We start from the raw sequence: 22,926 nt of genomic DNA on the forward strand, positions 1-22,926 counted from the left end.
CTTATCTAACAAATAAGATCTTCTTTATATACATCATACAGATAACAAAATTAACATTGTTTACCAGATTGATCATAATAGACAATGGTTTTATGGTTTTCTTATTAACTCGCTATCAAATTTTTTTTTTTTTTTAGAAAATGGAAATAAAAATAAAAGGATAGAGATTAATATTGCGTGCATAAAAAGAGTGAGGTTTTTGTGAATAGTGCTCTATAATTCATTAGACCAAAAGATAACTGGGTTTGAAGATATAGTGAATTACTTAAACAAATATGTGTTCTAAACTATAAATAAAATAAACTATTGTGATAATTTTTATCAAAAATGTTGTTATCAAGAATTCTGTTTTTATTATCATATAGATGATTAAATAAATGTTTGTGTGCTTGATTTTGGTATATATATCCAATATTTGTGTATTTCCACATTAAGTAGACTATCTTCTATAGTGAATGATACCTACGGTGCTGTGCAAAGTTTTAGCATACTGCTATAATCACTGGTTTATTTTGTTAGAAAAGGAGAAATATCTATTTCTGAGTTTAGACCTTCTGGATATAAGGTCTGCATATTATATATTAGCTCTGCCTCTCTCCAATATTTTTATATCAAAATTACCCCCCTCCAGTCACGTTTAATCTTTTGTATTCCCCAGAATTTGAAATGTTTAACATTGTTTGATGTACTGTTCGAAAGTGGTTGTATTGATGTGTATCTTAATTACCTCTTTCAATACAGGATAAATGTTCTCTTATACGTTCTCGCAGTGTACGTGTGGTTTCCCCTATATACTGTTTATGACTAGAACATTCGATTAGATAAATTACTCCTTTTGATTTGATTTAATCTCTGCACTTATTGCTAAATTTACAAGATCTACAAGTGAAACATGGAAAGAAGCCTTGCATGGGACCTCCCTTCAAATCTCTATCCCCATGTACTTTCTTTGGTTGTTTAAATTCACTTGGACAAACTATTTTTAATATTTCTCGCTTTTCTATATATTATTCTCAATTTTGCTGGCATTTTCCCTCCTATTAGGTGGTCTGTTTGTAGTATATGCCAGTGCTTTTTATTAGTTGATAGTTATCACTATTATAATCAGTCAGGTACATTTACCACCTCTTCCTCTAGTTCATGGTTCACTTTCTTTTTTGGTTTATATTGAAGTAGGCCGTCTATCTGTACTCCCTACTTTTTCAATTACATCTTTAATGGACTCTCTGGCATATCCTCTCTCCAAGACTTTTTGTTCTAATAGTTGAACTTGTTGTTCATAGTCTATTATTCTAGAGCAGTTGCGTTTGACTCTTAAGCATTGGCCCTTAGGAATATTTTCTTTCCATTGCTTATGACGACAACTATTGAAATGTATGAGATTATTCGAATCTACCTTTTTGAAATGAGTTTTAGTTATGATGTCATTATCAACTATTTCTATATCTAGATCAAGAAAGGTAGTCTTGTCCATACTGTATGTGTAGGTAAAAGAAATTCCTATGTCATTATTATTCATGTCCGATATAAATCGATCCAAATCTCCATAACTTCCCTTCCATACAAAGAAAATATCATCAATGAACCTCCTATATAATACAAGATTCACACCCAGCTCATGCTCGACGATAAAATCATTGTCCCATTTACCTAGAAATAGGTTAGCATAGCTGGGTGCGAATCTCGTACCCATAGCAGTCCCTCTAGTTTACTTCTGATTAAAGGAAAAAATTATTTTGATTTAAAATAAAGTCTATACCTGTCAATATAAATTCCTTTTGTGATAATTTGATTATTTCTAAGGCAATACATCTTTTTAATTGTTAATTACAAATATTTGTATCATATATGCTCCTCTAGAAGTAACCCTTTGGAGTCAAATTGTTTTTATATACATATGGTATCATCCTCCTGGTATCTTTGCTTCTTTTAGCGCTTTATTCCTACCCCCATTTTTTATCTAATAAAACATAATTGTTAAGTGAACACTTAAACCATAGCTATTTACTCACCAGCGGTATGCTTCCGTCACAATTAAACCCTTTTTATATATATATATTCTCTTCTTAAAGTAATATATTTAATTTGCCATAACATCCTTTTGTATTGTGCTTTTATATTTAATGTATAATACTACTAAATAAATACTTTCTTTATAAATTGGTGCAAATTTGTTTCCTTAAAAGTGAAAGTCAACCCTAGCGATTGACTATTGAAACAAATAATGGGGACTTTCATTCACGAAGTATAAAATACTTAATGCTGAACGCTCCTTGTTTCAAGCGATCACCGATCTGAGCTGCTACAGCAGCACACGGCAGATCGCTGTTTTGCTAGAGAGATGATGTTTTCACCGCTTAGCAAATAGCCGTGTGGTAAATCCGGCTTAGATAATCTATTTACACAAATGGACAATTTACGAAAGAGGGATATAAGATTGGAACTGGATATCAAAACATTCCAGCAATACCAAGAACAATCACGCATCTCCCCAGGGGGTTAAGAATTTCTAAGTTTCCCTCATTTCATGTAACTTGTCAAGAATTCATTACTAAATGGAACAATGCATTAACAACTTGTTCACCGAGTCTAATGGATCTATTGATAGATTATAAAAAGGAAACAAAAACTGCAAACAGAATTGAAGAAGTTACAAAATGTAGCTAAGACTTTTCAGAGGAATATGCAATTGAAAATCAATAGAGACAAAAATGACTATGAAATGGATTGGGTATATAGATGGACCCATAATACATTGTCGTATAAGAATGTATCCACTAGACTAGAGGACAGCAAAGGACAAGACAGATTAAACACAACAAGAACAGAAATGTCTTGTTCATTGAAACAGAATATGGTTATGATTCATCTTATGGTGATGTTACTGCTTTTAATCAAGATGAAAATGGCCTGGAAGACACTATTTATGTTCTTGAGGTTCCCAATACATACACTAGGGGAGCAGCATCTAGTCAAGGGAGCAAACGAAAGGTTTCAAAAAATGGGGAGGAAATGTTAAAACCAATTTAAAGAGTCCCAACTAAAGAAAATACAAAGAGGTAGGAGAGGGGGGAAACGCAAGACAAAATCGGTACCCAAAGAGGAAGAAATTTCTAAACAGAATTTATTCTAAAAAAATTGTGTTAATTTATCATACAGAAATCTGGCACAAGCAGAATACAGTGTACTCAGCAAGGGATTGGGTTTCTCCCCTATGTGTGAACTCAACCTTTTTTCTACTATCATGGATGTCAACAAGCTTGTGAGAAATCTCTTTTTTTTACACGGATGAGATCCAGGATACTAGAGAAACTAGGGCTGATAATGATGTGTGCGGATTTAAACTTCAATGTTTTTACATGAATTTGTGATTAACCACCTCTTCTGGTTGAGAGTGAAGGTAATAAATCAGTAAAAACGGGTGCCAGTAAAGAAATGGTAAAAGTCTCTAGATTTAAGTCTAAGAGCAATTTTGATCCCGTACAAAGCCGGGGTAAAACCCATGAGGTATTTCAGTCAGTTGTGGAAGTAAACTGGGACACTTAAATTAGAAAAATAAACATAATAAAACAATGAGGAATTATAATGTAAAATATAATCTTACTTCTGATTAGAGAATAGCTTTGAAACATCTGCAAGAAGATAAGATAATCACACAAGGGAGTACATGTAGTGTTGTTTAATAGGGAAGAGTATCAGGCATTAAGACAACTTTCTGAAAAGGAGGTTTATATGAGACTCCCTTCGGATTCCACTATAAGATATCATGTCCTTTTACGAGACTTAAAGGGACAGTCTACACCAGAATGTTTATTGTTTAAAAAGATAGATAATCCCTTTATTACCCATTCCCCAGTTTTGCATAACCAACACAGTTATATTAATATATGTTGTACATCGTGATTACCTTGTATCTAAGTCTCTGCAGACTGCCCCCTTATCTCAGTGTTTTGACAGACATGCAGTTTAGCCTATCAGTGCAGACTCCTAAATAACTCCACGGGAGTGAGCACAATGTTATCTATATGACACACATTAACTAGTACTGTCTAACTGTGAAAAACTTTCAAACTGCTCTGAGCTAAGAGGCGGGTTTCAACGGTTTAGAAATCAATTTGAGCCTAGCTAGGTTTAGCTTTTAAAAAATACCACCAAGGAAACAAAGCAAAATGTAATGTTAAAAGTCAATTGGAAAGTTGTTTAAAATGACATTCCCTATCTGAATCATGAAAGTTTAATTTTGACTAGACTGTCCCTTTAATAGATACATTTGTACATAGAGGAGTATTAACTGAAAATTTGTGAGGGTCTATTCTATCACTGAATCCGGTCATGCCCATTTTTCATTATTTACCAAAATTACATAAAGATAGTAAGCGACCTCCAGGGAGACCTATCATTGCTGCAATAGACTCTCTCAATGAGAAGCTGTCAGATCTAGTAGATATTTACTTACAGCCATTGGTTAGAAAATCTATTTGGCTATATTCAGGATACTACCTCTCTAATTAACCAAGTAGAACAGTTGGTTTGGTGTGAATATAGACTGGTCACCATCTATGTTTCATCCTTATATACCTCCATTCCACACAACTTGGGTATTAGAGCGATTGATTATTTTTTTTTAGATAACCATTCCCAATATGATGGAGGCCTTAAGGAATTTCTTGTACAGTCAATTGAATATTTACTAACCGACAATTTCTTTATGTTTGAAGGTATTCGCCATCTCTAAAGGCGAGGGACGGCTATGGGGGCTAAATTTGCACCTTCATATGCCAACCTCTTTATGGTGTTTTGGGAATACTCCCGCGTCTTTGGAGATAGTAACCCATTTAGAAAGCATATTGTACATTACAGTAGATACACAGACAATCTGATATTGGTCTGGAATGGAGATGAAAATTCAGTGAATCATTTCTTTCAGTATATCAACTCAAATGACATGAATTTAACGTTTACTTTGGAACAACAGCCAAGTAAGATTAAAGGAAGAAGTCAAAATTAAACTTTCATATTTGGGATAGAACATGACATTTTAAGCAATTTTATAATTTACTCCTATTATCAATTTTCTTTGTTCTTTTGGTATCTTTATTTGAAAAAGTAGGAATGTAAGCATAGAAGCCGGCCCATTTTTGATTCAGAACCTAGGTAGCACTTTCTGATTTGTGTTTAAATATAGCCACGAATCAGTAAGTGCTATCCAGGTCCTGAACCAAAAATGGGCTGGCTGCCAAGCATACATTGAAATAAAGATACCAATAGAACAAAGAAAATTGATAATAGGAGTAATTTAGAAAGTTGCTTAAAATTGTATGCTCTAACTGAATCATTAAAGTTTTATTTTGACTAGACTATTCCTTCAGGATGTTTCTTTACAAGCGAATATTGATAGGGTTTGTTTGGAAACTAAACTTTTTAGGAAGGATACAGCAGGAAACAACATTTTGAGATATGATTCTTGCCATCCTAAACACCTGCTGAGATCCATTCCTAAGGGACAATTTATAAGAGCAAAAAGAAATGACACAGGATACTTGTCATAGACATTTGAAGGATATGAGTGAAAGGTTGAAAGAAAGAGGAATACACAGGAAGTTCTAGATTTAAATCTAACTAAAGTTGATGGTATGCCACGACAGTCATAGCTAAACTATAAAAGCAGAAAAGTAATGGAAAGGAATATAACAGAATATATATATATATATATATATATATATATATATATATATATATATATATATATATATATATATATATATATATAGTAAATCATGCCTTTGTAACTAGCTTTAGTAATGATTATCATAGAATATGTAAAATCATTAATCAGTGTTTGCCCATTCTGTACGAGTATCCATTTTTAAAACAGATCCTAAATAAAGGATGCAATTTTGTGTCCAAAAGGGAAAAATATATTGGTAATATTCTTGTATATCTATGCTACCTAAGCTAGAAGTTAACCCCACTTGGCTGACAAGAAAGAATGGGCTAGGAGATGTAAGATGTGTCAGTATGTAAAGGAGGGAGAAACCTTTGTTTCTACAGCAACTGGTAACAAGTACACAATTAAAAATTGTACAAATTGCAATACCATACACGTCATATACCTCCTAACCTGCAAAGCCTGACAGAAGCAATATACAGGATGTGCCAAAAGACCTATGAGAGATAGGTTCTTGAAGCATCTTAGATCAATTAAAGATTCTGATACTAAAAACGCCTGTAGGTAGACATTTTCGGGACCATCATGGAGCAGATACTAATTTTATACAGATACAAGGTATGAACTTCATACCCAAACCCATCAGAGGGGGTGATAGGGAGAGATTACTGGATCAGAGTGAAGTCTATTGGATCTTTAATTTAAACACTAGATCACCCTTAGGTTTGAGCTCCTCCTAAACTCAGAGCCCCAGACAATTTACCAAACCAACTAATCCTCGCTGTAAGGAAATAAAAATGTGGGGGAACTCCCTAGCAAAATGGCCCAGAACCTGGAACATCTTTAATGCCTATTGATGCAGAGTAGGACAATCTACTCTTCATAACTACGAGGATTAGGCTGCGTGGATGCCAACTGGAAGGAGGAGCACATAGTGCAGCAGCAGCAGTGGTGCAAGGAAAGCACTGTGGAGTGTGGACCACTCAAAGAAATATTGATTGACCCACAAGTCAAGAACAGGAAGCCAGGGCGGCATGAAATGAGGCTGCAAGAACAAAATTCCCACTTGCAGGCACCATCACCGGAGTAAGTGATAAATCTGGTGAGAGGGGAGAAAGCATCTGGCACCAATACTGGTAATGATAGTTTCAGGAATAAATATACCTCTCTTTGCCACCTCTAAGCTGAGGAGTTGGCTATAACACACAATTCAAAGGCTCTGAAGAATTTTACATCTCCATCTCTCTTTATCCCCTCTTCTAGTGCATTCGAGTAGAGTAGACCTCCTTGTACTATGGCATAACTAAAAGGGGAATATAAATATAAATACTGGAAATAGAAATGTATTGATATTAATTGAATTAATGTACTTTTGACATTTAAACTGAAGGTACTACCCATACAGCAGCACAAAATTGTTCTATTCTGATGCAAGACGGAATCCATGTACCTCTGACTTACTATTTGAGTGGTGCCATTTACTTATAATCACTTTCAATTGCAAACGGACTACTGCTTCTATCTCTCAACTCTTGGAAAAATGTATTTAAAGGGACATTAAACAATACATAAATGCTAGATAGAATGATGCATTCAAAGAAAAGATTAGTCTGAGAATAACATGTAGATGTATTTTTTATAGTTTTATTAGCTGTTTAAAGTGATTGTAAACTTTACTAAATTACTACCCACTACATAAGAGTAATCTTTAAAACAGGGGAACTTTAATTCATTAATATTTTGAAAGACGCTTCTTTTGTAAAATATTTACCACTGAGTTATGGTAAACATACCGCCATTCCTCCGCCCACAACAACTGTATTTAGCAGATCAATGACAAATACAGTAGGAGATGCGCGCAGAGAAGCCACGGTATGTTTACCATAAATAACTCAGTGGTAAATATTTTAAAAAGAAGCGTCAAAATGTTAATGAATTAAAGTGCCCTTGTTTTAAAGATTATTTTTATAAAGAGGGCAGTAATTTATTAAAGTTTACAATCACATTAAATAGTGACAAAATAAGTGTAAAGTTTATAGTGTGTCTAGATAACAATGGGAGCTGCCATGTTGTAACTTTCTCAGCTGTGGCCAATACATCACTAGAGTGTGCAGCCAATGGTTGTGTGGGATCCCAGAGGCAGAACTTTTCTTCACTTTTTGCAATGACATGTTTTCAGTGAAAAAAATTCTGCAGGTCATTTTTAAATAAAATTCCATTTTAAATCAGGTAGTTACACAAAATCACCAGTTCAATTGCAATGTGTTGATTAACTGGAAAGTAAAGCTTTTTTTTTTTTTTAAAGTTTTATAATCTAGTGCTGCAGTTTAAAATGTTATTGCAGACAAAAAAAAAAGTAATCTGGACAAATGTTACCTTTTCTTTTGGCTTAACATCACAAGGTAGAAATGTAGTAATAAAAAGCGGTGCGGGGGCGGAGCCTACAGCTGCAGGACGTGTCTTGTGGGAGCTCCTGGTCTATCACAGAGTTGGATGCAATATTTTATTGTTTTTCATAGTGAAAATATTTCATTTTGTGACCAGAGACCAGCAGACTACTATAGGAATCAAGAAATTGATAATCCTAGGGGGAAACTCTTTGGATTCACATCTCTGCCTATGCTCTGCAGTTAGGCCACGCGGCTGCTGCATTTATATGGTGTCGGGCAGTTCGTGAAGCCAGGGCCATCGCATATTCCCCCCCCTAGGTGACTGGGGTTACGGGCAGTACTAATTACTGCTACTACTGCAAATTATTTCTGCAACTACACGATAAGATGGGTGCACCTAACAACGCCATTACTGTACAGAACATACAGCGCATATTGTGTGAACACTTCTTGAGCCTGTCTAAGAGTATTCATAATGCCTGGAATGACACGTCTGTATGCCAGAGATCAGACACAGCCCCCTTGGACAGTGGAGTGGCGACCCTGGACATTGTGGAGAGCACAGTAGTGATCGGGTTGGAAAATGCTCTGACTACTGAAGTGCGCACAGCATCTGAGAGCCCGAGGGAGTCTGAGCAGATTATGGCACTGCCGGAACAGAGAGAATGCTCTACCACTCCTTCAAAGGTCAGATTGACGAGGCAGTCTGCTTATGTTAAGATGGCCGACCAGCTAGATGTGATGAGCCACATACCAGTAGGTGTTTCTCCGAGGGATGTAAAGGCTCATGCTAAATTCAGTGTGATACCTGGCACTGATCCGCTAGCTGGGGCTGCCGGAGTCCTAGAGCTGGAAGATCTTACATGACCCTGCTCAGAAGCGGAGGCTGGGTCTGCCCAGACCGAGGGGAGAATCACGCTCGAGAAGACGCAGCCACGTCTTATGGGTCTTAACTTTCTTCAGTTTGCAAGTGGGAGGGCTGACCGGCTCTTACATGATGAGTGTGTAACTTCATCTGATACCTTGGGGCACCTACGAACTAGGACATGGCTGATCCCTTTAATAGACCCAGGCAGCTTGTCGCGACCGAAGTGGGCTGATGATTCTGGAGAGCTGATGCGGGGTAGGATACTAAACCATGCTGCACAGAGCTGACATTTACCGGCTCTAATAGACATTTACTGGAACCTTTAGAGACGCATACACATTTCTTTTGGAACTCTTTATGACGATCTATGAGTCTGAAACATTGAGTTTCCATACTCTTACAGAGAACACATCAAGCTACGTTACAGTCTCTCTTGGTAGCTGTGCCATCCTAAAAGCAAGATAAGTGTAACTGTTTAGCAGCCGAGTACAACTAAACTTTTGCAGAAGGATTCTAAATGCCTGATTGGGACAATAAGAAAGAAAAAAAATTGATGTCTATTTTTCTCCCATTAGGACAATAGAAAATAGTATGTAAATGCAGCCCATTAGTTTATTTGTTTTGAATGTATTTTCTAAAATGCCGGCAATTGTATCATATGTGATGACCAATGGGTTGGATGATGCATACTAGTTGCAGTTATATCTGTGTAAATGTCTGTCAAAGATTATATATATTTGATTACCTTGTGAGTGGAAAAATAGTGGATCTCCAGATTGGGAAGAGTTAATTGACTATTGAGTGTTTATATCCTGCTTTACAATCTTGTACACTCCTCTAGTCAGCGAAGTCCTAAATTTTTCCTAACAAGTTACCATGTAATAGTTCAGTTGTTTTTTTGTTTGTGTCTTGTTTCTTTTTCTTATTGTGCATTTTTTAACTAACTATAGCAGCGCTAAGAGCTCTATCCTTAGTCTTAAATCTAAAAGAACTACCCATACGTTCTAGCTCAAATACCTGTGAATATGAGAAATCTGCATAATCTTGGTTAGAGGTGAATACAAATTTCTTTCCACTAGATGGCGACCTTAGCATGACAGAAGTAACTGCTGCCTAATACTGATAGCTGTCCGTTTTTTTTTTTCTCCAGTTTTTTTTTCTTTTTTCTTTTGTTATTCCACACTCATTACTTTACAACAGACATCAATCAGCCTGGCACCCTCCTACTTCCTTTGATATTTCTGGGACGTTATCTCCTCCTGCCTAGTAAGGTATTTCCACAAGATAATGCTTTCATCTTAATATTCTAACGGATGGTTAAGTTTAGCCTTGAGTTCAGAAAGCACCAAATCTCTGATATAGCTGAGCTTAGCTTTGTATTTACAAAAAACAAAAGAGCCTTTAATAGAACTTCACTCCATCCATGTATTAATGACGGCAATTGAGCCAAATGCTTTAGGATCCCTGATATATTACTATATGTCAACTATGTAATGTTACACACACCTTAGCTATGTTACCTGATCATTATGCCTTATGTATATATAAATATAGCCCACCTGTTTAGCGGTACAAGAACTAATTAAGATGGGTTAATGTTATGTTATCCTATCTCAGAGTTTATTTTTCAAGCAGTTTAGTGCTCAGTTGATTCCCTTTTTCAATATGGAGCCTATATAATAAACCTGGAAACCTAACTCTGATTATGTATTACATATATCTAATGTAACTAATTTAAATAGTAATGTAACCTACCTAGCCATTCTAAATAGTAAACAGAGACATGTATAGCCCTTGTCTAGTAAAGCAGCTCATGTTATATATAAACCCCCACTTTATCCCTTAGTTTAGTAATACAGATTACAGCTGTGTTAGGATTCTCTTTTGAAAACCTGTGGTTGGGTGTTCTCCTATCATGAGTGGGAATATTGAGTTCTACATTTGTTATGGGAGTCAACCTACGCATGAGGTCCTTAAGGGGGGGATTACAGTTTCAGCCATAATAAAGTATTTCTACAGATAGTACATTTAAAAGAAAGGAAATGGAGGGGGAAAATGAAGGGAAAGAACAGGAAGATGGGTTAATGTTATGTTATCCTATCTCAGAGTTTATTTTTCAAGCAGTTTAGTGCTCAGTTGATTCCCTTTTTCAATATGGAGCCTATATAATAAACCTGGAAACCTAACTCTGATTATGTATTACATATATCTAATGTAACTAATTTAAATAGTAATGTAACCTACCTAGCCATTCTAAATAGTAAACAGAGACATGTATAGCCCTTGTCTAGTAAAGCAGCTCATGTTATATATAAACCCCCACTTTATCCCTTAGTTTAGTAATACAGATTACAGCTGTGTTAGGATTCTCTTTTGAAAACCTGTGGTTGGGTGTTCTCCTATCATGAGTGGGAATATTGAGTTCTACATTTGTTATGGGAGTCAACCTACGCATGAGGTCCTTAAGGGGGGGATTACAGTTTCAGCCATAATAAAGTATTTCTACAGATAGTACATTTAAAAGAAAGGAAATGGAGGGGGAAAATGAAGGGAAAGAACAGGAAAAGTGGCAGTTACTCATAACATGCATCCGAATCTAGTCCTGATTATACCATCATGGGCCTATATATACCTATATGAGAGGTCATAATATAATTTCTTTAAGACTGAATTGAGAGTTGTTGCATGGAATGAATAGTTATGAAACAATACCCATACATATGATTACCATGCTCATGGGTAGGGAGCCTATCCATGCAGAATTATAAGCATATTATAGGGCATGATAATACTACTATATACATTTATCTCCAGTGGGATATCATACTCATTAGGTGATGTCAACCCCAGAATTTATTTCACAATTTAACATATTCCTAATCCCCTAACATAGTTTATATAATATAGCTAATTGTGGTTGAGTTTATTTTTCATAGCAAAAACAAATAAGAAAAATTAGGTTCATTATTCAAGACCCAAGAGTGGTCTCCTTGTGTTTCAGTTTACCGATTATGAACATTCATTTTGTACATTGTTGTGAGGTCCAAAGTGACCTCATGAGACATTTAGTTGATATGCAGTTTAATTGGCACATATTATGTTCATTACCAGTGTAGAATGTCATATATAAATGTTATGTATATTTTCCCTAACTTGTACTAGCTGTGAAACATGTACCCATTATTCTTATTCAGTCTAATGTGTTTTAACATTTGATGTATGTAAGCCTTGATTTGAACCTTAATAAAAATTATAATAAAAAAAAAAAAAAAAAAAAAAAAAAAAAGGTGCATTGCTCACAAGAACATCTTACATTCAGAAGTCACAGCTTTGCAGACCGGGAAAGGCTGGTGGCAGTGTTGATAAAATCCCTGAGAGCCAGTCAACAATAAATGCACTGCTGTTTTGCAGCGCTACTCTGTATTTGACTGTTCTCTTCAAACAGCACTCTGCTCTAGATGCACTGTATTAAGGAAAACCTACAGTGCCGCAAGAGCATAGCACTGTTTGAAGAGAACAGTCTAATGTGGAGCAGTGCTGCAAAGTGAAAAGCGCTAACAGTTCCTGCATGTGTCCCATTCATTCTGCAGACATGCTGCATTTTCTGCGATGACATCTCTGATCACAGCATGTTCTGCCTTGGGGTGTGGGATATACATACAATTTATCCTTTTTTTTTTATTACCATCTCAAAGTGTTTAATGTCTCTTTAAACTGATCAAAGCCTAAGTCAACTATTGTACTAAATCTCTCCCAGAGGTTTATGACATGATGAAGACAAATCACCCGTAGCTCAATACCAACATTGATCGAGTTTATCAAACAATGTCATACATAGCGCTTTATGACAGGGGGGGGCGTGCTACAGATATATGCTTTGGCAGTGTAGACATACACTGAAAGAGCTGCACTATAGCGGGCACTTAATTTCCTATCCTCTATGTTATTAAATAACCACCTCACTCCATTATCTTTTCTCACATTCCCTCTTCATGTTTCACCCTTTTTTTTATTTTTGCCACCCTCACTAATGGTCTGGCACACTAAAGAATATATAAAATAATATGATTCACTAAAAGTACATTTTAAAATGAGACTTTGTTTCCTACACCATTAAGTAGGGAATAAAGCAAAATATTTTAGTATTCTTGCTTTTCTTGTTAAATTTATTTTGTTCTATTTGATTAACCTGTTGGTTAACTATTTATGTTTGTATGGTAAATCTAGATAATTTGAATATGTTCATATTGGTTTCATTCATGGCAACCTTAGTATTTTCCATTTAGGTTTACACTCAGACCCGCACAGCACATTTCTGATCATTACAGTTTAATTTTAGATTACTTCAAAATAACTTTAAAAATAGCTACAGGGGGCACTCTTGTTGATATACAAAATAAAATAAAATTACATATAACCTTTAATAAAATCCATATAAAAATCTATATAGAATAATGAAGACAAATCAAAATCTCTAATTGCCAAAACGCAGCCTTGAACTAGGTTACAATGAAAAAGTCCACTGCTGGTAGCTATACTTCAAAGTTTGGGATGCGACGAAATTCAATCCTGAAATCAACAAATATAGGAGTGCCAAATAGTGTAACTCTATAATAAAACACCAGTATATATTAATCTCCCACATGGGTAACTCGCACTTTGGTTGGCACTCCCTGGTCTCCAGCTGACAAACTCCAGAAAGCATCTCCAAACACTTCCAAGGGCAGGAAACAGAGTTCTGTGTACCTGTTCAGATCGCAGAACGCCTTATAGACCAGGAGCGCAATTCTAAATGAAGGCTGCTAATCACACTTGGACTGTGTAAAATCAAATCTAATTTATTAAAAATCAATGAGGTTTAAAATCCATACAACACTTTTCTCAGCCTATTACTGTCGGTTTCTTCAGGCCTGAAGAAACAGATTTGCACTGGTACACAGGGAAACATGCACAGGCAATAAAGAATGGATTTTAGCTAGAGCAGGATCCCACAAAAGTCACACAACTAGAAGAGGTGTGTAGGCTCCCGAATTTAGCTGAATTACTACTATAAGATGCTCACGGATAACCGAAATTCTCTGTTCCTGGAGCACAGTACTCAAACAATTTGATATAATCTCAACATCCATCTCTGCTTTAACACCAATAGTATATAAACCTGCAGTTTTAGGTTGGTAAATGCTCCAAATCAGGACCCATCATCCTGCATAAGTTAATACCTTTTTGTTCCCACAATCATCGGGATAAATAACACTTATAACGACCACTCTACCCCTTTGAATCTCTATGCCAGGGCTTGACAAATTTGCTTGAAATGTAGAAACCAGTAAACATTTTCATTTCTCTGACTTTTATTCTCGTACAAAAACTAATAAAGCTCACAATAGTGCAAATGCTACCTCTACTGAAAGGCACTTCAAACTAATAAGTGCTCTTAAAATAATGTGCTATGAGAGGTACACAAAAGTTATAAATTACTTTTTTCTTGAGCTCATAATTTTATATTCACAATATTATAGCTGGCTTTTTGTTTTAAAATTAATTCATAGTCGTGAAATAATAATAATAAAAAAAAAGATAATAATTCTGCATTTTTACTGCCTTTAGTGCAGTTATGTCCAGAAGACACTAAAAAAAAAAACTCATAAAGAAGTGGTGTTGGGTGGTGCACATTCTGTTTTACACAATATATGTCAGTGACTCCCATGAAAAGCAGAACTGGACTACAGTTTTTAAGTATAAAATAGACCTGTCATTCATGTGTTTATGTAACTGATTTGAGAGTATTGGGATAAATAAAATGTTTTTGTTTTTTTACTATACAAAATTATACAGAAATTATGGAAAATGACAAAATGGGTACTACATAGGTGTGCTCAATCAAAATAGGAGTACCCATTTGGCATTTGCCATACTTTCTGCCATATTATTTTGGTTGATCTGCACAGGTAGTGCTTTCCTTCCTTTTTCGGGGTAAGTGGGTCAGCTGATACGCCCTTAAATATATCAGTCTGTACCTACCAGCACATAAGGGTGCTACAACACAATGCGAGTACCCATTTGGCTAACTCTGAATATCTCTTGGTGGTTCTACACATGAAGCGCCCATTTGTTCTTTTTATCATTCTAAGAATTTAGGTTGCATTCTGCCTCTTCTGAGCATGGCCAGAACCTAACCTGACTTAATCTCTCTCTAGCTTTCACTGGCTAGTAAACCAGGTCATGTTACTTTAGAAGATTTATGAGATCAAGCTAGAGATGCATTCCCGTAGAAACCACAGCCCCCTATAGGGCTGTGAAAGGAAGCAATGGACACAGTACAAATAAATTAAAAAAATAAAGTGAAAATCCTTTTAAAATGATAAATACATATCAAGTATAAGCCACTGCTTAGTGCTTTTTTATTACAGCAAAAAAGTAGTAGTTTTATACCCCTTAAACAATGAACGCACTAGGTAAGCTGTAGTGTTATTTTTTTCATCCCTATCTACACACATACATTTTTACATGGGCATTCAAGTCATTTTTCCACAAAATGTTTAAACAGCACAAATTAAAGAATATACAGACAATTTGAACTAGAAGCATAAACCACAACTTTGCAGTTTATCAGCTACTACAGTAGCACACAGGGTATTACTGCATAGAGGTCTGGAAAGTGAAGATCCATAAGCATATAAATAAAAACACACTCCTAAAATGGGATACTAAATGATGTACAGTCATTGGTGTTGCATGAAGAGACCCTAAAAACTTGACATCCAGTGCCAGCATCTGGATTCGAACAACTTTAGAGGTGCAAAGCCAAGCCAAGCTAACCACTAGGCTACATTGGCCAGCTTCTTAAATTCGAAAGGCAGTGGCAAGGCCGAAAGGAAAGGGCAAACCTTAGAAATTTGAAATGCTCCTTGAGAATAGGAAACATGAAGATACGTGTCTTTCAGGTTGACGGTAGTCATGAAAATTACCTACCTAACCAAAGAGAGAATAGAACAGATATTCTCCATCTTGAATGACGGAACCTTGAGAAATTAGATTAGACACCTGAGATCTAAAATGGAGCGAAAATTCCTTCTTTCTAGGGAACCACGAAAGGTTTGTGTCTATTACCCTGTTCCGCCAGAGAAACCGGAACAATCTTCCTAGAAAAGTAAGATCCTGTATGCAATTTAAGAGAGCCTTGCTTTTTACCTGCAATTGCAGATAAACTTGACAGGAGAACTCTGCCCCTGGGAGGACAAGAATTGAATCCTATCCTGTATCTCTGAGACTACTTCCACTGCCCAAGGATCTGGGATAATTGTGAATCCAAGCCTGCTGAAAGAAGGAAGTCTGCCCCCCACTTGATCCATGACTAGATCAGGGGAGGACCCTCCAAAGATTTAGAAGGTCTCTTGGATAGCTACCCTGATTCCAAGTCCGGCTAGACTTCCAAGAGGTAGAGGAGTAATGCTGTCCTTTGAATTTGCGAAAGGAACGAAAATTAGAATCCTGTCAGCCTCAAGGTCAAACCCTCGTATCCTGTGACAGAAAACGTTTTTTGTTTTTTTAAATCCCCAGAAGGAAAGTATCAGATATTAAACTAAGAACAGATACTACACTTGATCTTAGCCAAAAGGCCAAGAAGCGGTCAGACCAGGACCAAATAAGGCAAATAGTCCCTTAGATAACATAGGTAGCATAATTAAACCTATGAGAGACGAAAGTAAACATCATCTCAATATATTATATACTATATTTCAATGAATAAATTTCATACACAAAATAGAGTCTTGAGGACACCTAAATAGCTAAGTACTTTATAAGCTACTAACAGTGCGTTAATCTCCTTGCAAAATTCTTTAAAAAAAGACTGAACATTTACATAAAAATCGCCACCAGATGGCGGCAAAAAATAGGAGATTTAAGGAGAAAACCTGACAAAATAAAAAAGAATTGTAACAAAATGTAGGAAAACATTATTATACAATTAAGTATTTTGCATGAAACAAAATAGGTTCATACCAACACAGAAGCTCTTTCTATAAATTAAAGCCCTTATATACATCAATATGAAAGACAAAAAGGAGGGCGTTTATATGAGACAGCCACCAGATGGCGACTAGTACTAAAGAAACGCACTATTTCCAAAAATAAAGTGCAGAAAACATAATGGATATTATTAAAATTCCAATATCAGATGCCCGGATCAAGAATTCAATGTTCTTGAATTTAACCTGAGAACACATTTAGACTCACAGGAATCATCATATATCCATAGCTGCAGATACCCCACACCTCATGGAAAAAAAGGAGGCATTACAGAAGTAAACTATAAAGACAGGTTAGAGCGCAACACTAAATCAGCTGTATGAAAAAAAATCCCTCCAAGAGGAGATGCCAAATAATAATCGCACCACCGAAAATAAACTGAGCGGCCCTTTGTATCTGCCCACAATGGCGGAGAAAAATACATACGCATCAAGAAGTCAGGACTTAGCCAGGAAACCACATAGCGTCAAGTCCGACAAAATCTATGTTAACACACAAAGCGGTCCAGCCGCAATTGCAAACCACAGAGGGAGGGAACAATGCTAGGAAAAAGCCTAAGCTGATTACGGCCGTAACTCCATAATAGCAGGCGCGCATACTAAACTGCGCCATCAACGATCCTGTCCCTCACTAAATAGAGTGAGCTGCGCAACAACCATAAAAGAGCTGAGCTTAAAATGTTCTAGTTAAAGTTGTCACTGTTGTAGTAATAACTTTTAATGTTTATGGGAAGGGTGAAACATATGCACACGTATTCCCTCATCACACTCTTAACTCTAAGTACTGTAAAGATTCATAAAAAAAAACAGATACGTAGGCTATAACCGCTCTAATCCCCTTCTCCAATAAGAAATCCCTAAGTGTAAAACGGATCTCAATTTAACTGACCGCTATCTTAAAATAGCCGACAGCCTTTCGTTCAGCTAATTAAACAAGCAAATATGTGTAGACACAAACTGTACCCACATACATCGATGGCGATATGTACTATGAGAGGGGAGACGTGTACTTAAGAGAAAAGAGAACAATTCTCACTGTTGCGATCGGTAATAGCATAGGATGACAGACCAACGGTCTGAGCCCTAACTGCGCAACAACAATTACGAGAGAAATAAGTGTTCTTCAGAGCTGCTTGCTCGTATAAAAACTTGTTAAACATACCACTATAAAAATTAGGCCTTACAAAAAGTAAAACACTTTAAAGATCCATAATAACGGACCCTACAGGGATGTAAAGGAGCGAAGAAATATGCCACCGTGACACCCCGTCCCTCCATAAGTCCTGGGCTCGTCTGTAAAATAGCCGAGTAAGTAAGCAGCAAAAAAAAAAAAAAAAAAAAAAAAAAAAAAACCCGTCCCAAGGCCAGATAGCTGCTCAGCCGCAATATATCCGAAAATAAAATATATATATATTTTATTTTTAAATATACAAACCCCTTTAGAAGGTCACAGGTCCCACAAATCCAGTAAAATATATATGAAAGGACTTACCCTCCAGGGAACTTCTGCTGTGGAGCAGTCACAGCAGCTGCAGGTCTGATAGCCTCATCCGACCGCCAACAGGGACCTGCAGAAAAAAAAAGCAGAGTAACCAACCCTGATTATCTATAGAGGGGTAGCATACACTGTTAGAAGGTAAGCAAGGACTACCTCGCCGTCTTTTAACTGCTAACGGCCACCATTACTCTTACTACAGAGATTGACATGGACACAGCGTGACCCCAATCCTTGATTGCAGGGAAAAGTACCCATTAAAGGATTAAATATCTTTAAACACCATGTTCGCAAATCCTCACGTGACAGAGGCAAAGAGAATCACTGGGTGTTATGGGTAAGGGAAGTGACACTTAACAGCTCTGCTGGGGTACTCTTTGCCTCCTAATGCTGGCCAGAAGGTGAATATCCCACTAGTAATTGGAATGAATTGTGGACTCTCCATGCCATAGGAAAGAAATGCTCAAGTGTACAGACTAGCTGTGTGTAATTAGACTGGTTATCCAAATTTGTGTTTCTGTTAAAAACATATATTTTATACATTGTTAAAATACACACTCACCACCAAGACAGCATCCAGTGCTTTTGACATCTCAAAACCTTTCAGTAGTCTGTCATAGTTTCTCAAGTGTTCTGTTACTGGTTTACTGACGAAAATGTCATCCTGTAATTAACAAAATTAAAAAGTGTACTTTATTACACATATTGTGTCAAATTGGAGTGAAAATTAATAGCAACAGAAAAAAGATGATATAAAAATGGTCTTTAAATTTTCCTACTAAAAAAAAAAAAAGGACAGGGCACAAAAGAATGCTAAGTTGGTAATGAAAATGATGAAAAGAATTAGAACCTTCACTGGCCTCCCAATTCCTCTATTCATTTTAAACCTGAGAGGTCTTTATGGATTTGAAACAATAATTGTGAAAAGGAAGTGCGAGTTTCCATACCACACACGATTCACAAGAAAGTTGGCTGCCTTAGGTTCTATTAAGGGCACTTAAAAGGGATGACTATCCCTTTATTTATCCCTACATTTAGTCACCAATCAGCAAGCACTACCTAGGTGCTGAACAAAAAAAAATGGGCTGGCTCCTAAGTTACATTCTTGCTTTTTCAAATAAAGATACCAAGAGAAGGAAGAAAAAATGATAGGAGTAAATTAGAAAGTTGCTTAAAATAGCATGCTCTATCTGAACCATGGAAAAAAAATTGGGTTTCATATCCCTTTAAAGTGAAAGTAAATACTAGCGTTTTACAAACGCTAGGATTTACTATTGCAGCAAATAAAGGGCACTTTCATTCATGAAGTATAATATACTTTATGTAGAAAGTTCCTTTATTTGATTCAATCGATCGCCGTTTTTAGCTGCTTCGTCAGCCTACGGCTAAAAATTTTTTTTGGGATAATAGGTGACATTTTCACCTCTTAGCCAATAGCCGAGCATGGCTAAAATAATTTTTGGCTAAGAGGTGAAATGCGGTAAATCCGGCTCTCATGGGCGCCAAGCCGGATTTACCGCATTTCACCTCTTAGCCAAAAATTATTTTAGCCATGCTCTGCTGTAGGAGCTAAGAGCGGCGATCGAATCAAATAAAGGAGCTTTCTACATGAAGTATCTTATACTTAATGAATGAAAGTGTCCTTTATTTGTTTCAATTGTAAATCCTAGCGTTTGTAAAACGCTAGGATTTACTTTCACTTTAAGATCTAAGAACAATTATGCACAAAATATACTGTATGGCTAATTCTTATAGGTTTACGGTCCCCACTACAGACAGGCTCATTTTCGTTCCTAGTGCTTTTTATTTATTTTACTCTTTTCTCTCCAAAGCTTATTGGAGGGCTTGACAAATACAAGGAACTATGGTTTATAAAACTTTAATGCAGGAATTTTAGGGTTGTTTAAAATGTATCGACATATGATTTCTTTCCACGGCTCTTGACAGTTTGTGGCTGAATCCTAATTTTCATATAAAATTTGTCAACCACTGAAATAATTGTACATGATTTATTGGAAGGATGAAAGGCTGAGGTGGTTTTCTGAGGTAAGATACTGTGACTCAGGAGGTTTGACCTGGTACTACAGATGGCTAATTAACTTAGTTAACCATCCCGCAAGCTCTAGTTTCCATTTCCATACCTGCTTGGGCATATAGTCTTTGCCTTTTACAAACACTCTGTATCTTGGATGTCTCTTCTTTACACTTGATTGAGACAGTTTCTTTTCTTCACGTTTCCGATGTTTGATATTCAACACACCATTGGTCATTCCAACCACAATCATATCATCATCGGGCTTATATAAAAAAAAAAAAAAATCAGTTTACATTTTCATAAAAGAAGTCTTATTTGGTTTAGAAATTATGCATCTGTACTATCTAGGTTCCCAGTTCACATATATAAACGATAAAGGCAGATTAAAACTACAAAAAGGGTGCAGGGGTTACATAGAATCTGCAATCTACAAGTGCATTCCATTGCAAAGTATCACAAAGATGTCATATAGTAGTCACATAGTAACAAGAGGTGCTGTACAGAGAAAGAATGACCAGAGCTCCTCTGTTTCCAGCTGATATTTATGTGCTAGTAAATATAATAAAATATCTTAACTAACTCCAAGGATCCCTTATCCTGTTTACTTTTGGTGAATTAGTGGTTTTCAGAGCTGGAGGAAGAGGATAGGCTGCTGGAGTGTATCAAACACAGCTAATACTATGAATAAGTCACATGATAAATACCTATACTCACTAATAACAATCCCAGCATGAACAGCAGAGCTAACGTTTTCTGAATAGAACTCAACAGTTATCCTAGCAAAGTGTCTCAGGAGTTTTTCATATGAAAAATATAAGATTTTTAAATGCTGTCTAAGATTTAAAAAAAAAAAATACAAAATATAAAAAATATTAATAATTTTGTTCAAGAATATCAAAAAGGACTTGGTGATATTCAAACTTTTTTTAAATCAATAAAAGATTTCAGTGGAACACCAATAAACCATCAAAGCTTGAAGGAGTTATGTTATATTGTTTCACAGATAATAGCAATGATAAATTGTTCCCAGCATAAAGATAAAACATTTTCCCATCTGTCTCACTTTATACCATTATATACACAGTACAGAAAACGTAAGGACCACGTAACCGGTTTATGAATAGCATACTTACAGCTAATGCAAGGCTTAGAATCGAGGCAGCATAATCAAAGCTGTGAACTACTTTATAGTTGGTTGTGCTGTGCACTTTAACATGCCTGGTAAAGAAAGCAAACCAGTTAAATGCGGAAATCTGCAACGTTACCAAAGAATCATTAAATATCACAAGAATAAATAAAAAAGTAGTCATATGCCAATCTATTTTAGATTCAGATCTGATTTCTACTCACTTCCCTTCCATCTTCTGCAAGATAATAATATAAAGATTCTTTTTCCACCAACTATTTTGTATATAATGTGTACAGCAAGGTACTAACATACAAACAACTTAAATACTTTCTAATTAACCAGTTTAACCGTCTTTTTGCTCTCCAGCACTGCTTCCTAGTTAACTAAAAAAAAAAAAAAATGAACATAATTGGTTTGGAAAGCACTAAATATTTTTATATGCAGACAATCACTCTGTAAAAATCACATACATTTATTCTCTATCTGAATCTTAAAAGAAAAAATTGTATTTTATATCCCTTTAACCTTGTAAAAGTGATTCCACTTCCACCGCTTTGGCACAATGGCACCTTATCTGTGCAGCCCAACAGAACTTTTAGGCCTCTTCTGGGGATATTCCTCTAACTCCCCAGTGAAAAAAGCATCCATAAAATATCCCAGTAAAAGTGCTACAGAACAGTAATGAGAACTGGAGTTAGCAGTACATCTAGCTGGCTAATGACTGATCACTGTGAGAATCCAATGCATATGTTTTTTTAACCCATGAGTATATTTATGTCTGAAAGACTTGTGCAACATTAGAAGTCTCACCATACCATATAACATTTTTAGCCCATTAATGACAGACAACATACAGGTTGTTTTTACTTGCAGGGGGTTAAATAGCGCGCTTCTCGCTGACAGAGACCTCGCTATAGCCCAGTTTCTCCAGGACTGAGGCATGGTGCAATAGTGCGTCTTGGGGTTTGTGGGGACATACAAATGAATACAGGGCCAAAAACACTTAAAGTGATGGCAAATCCAAGCGTATTACAAACACTAGGATTTACCATCACTAAAAATAAAAAATGAGTGCCTCTCATCGTTTCGTAAAAAACAGCGTTACATTTACCCTGTTAGGAAAGTATATTGCTAACACAGCGCCTCCAGCGGCACAGTGCTTTTCTCCAATGAGGTTAAGTTTCCATCTCAAGCCGTGCTAGGATGTCAGGTGACATGCACGGCTATTGGTCTAGATGTGAAAACGTCACCTCATTGAGGAAAGCGCTGTGCCCTGGGAGGTCCGAGGCGCTGTTAATGATATTCTTTCCT

At 36.2% G+C, this 22,926-nt stretch overlaps 1 protein-coding gene and 1 pseudogene across 2 annotated transcripts in view; both read right to left on the reverse strand.

Annotated features, from left to right (window-relative positions):
• UTP15 (UTP15 small subunit processome component) overlaps positions 1–22,926 on the reverse strand; it is a 75,399-nt gene that overhangs the window by 33,327 nt on the left and 19,146 nt on the right. For both annotated transcript variants that reach the window (XM_053701423.1, XM_053701424.1), the window contains exons 8-10: positions 21,620–21,704; positions 20,593–20,748; positions 19,014–19,115 (exon numbers count right to left, since the gene is read on the reverse strand). In XM_053701423.1, coding sequence (XP_053557398.1) covers positions 19,014–19,115; positions 20,593–20,748; positions 21,620–21,704 — 343 coding nt within the window. The remainder of the gene's footprint in view (positions 1–19,013; positions 19,116–20,592; positions 20,749–21,619; positions 21,705–22,926) is intronic.
• On the reverse strand, positions 16,351–16,557 carry LOC128650588 (uncharacterized; annotated as a pseudogene).

The sequence above is a fragment of the Bombina bombina genome, chromosome 2 (genome assembly GCF_027579735.1).
Source record: "Bombina bombina isolate aBomBom1 chromosome 2, aBomBom1.pri, whole genome shotgun sequence".
NCBI classification, from domain to species: domain Eukaryota; kingdom Metazoa; phylum Chordata; class Amphibia; order Anura; family Bombinatoridae; genus Bombina; species Bombina bombina.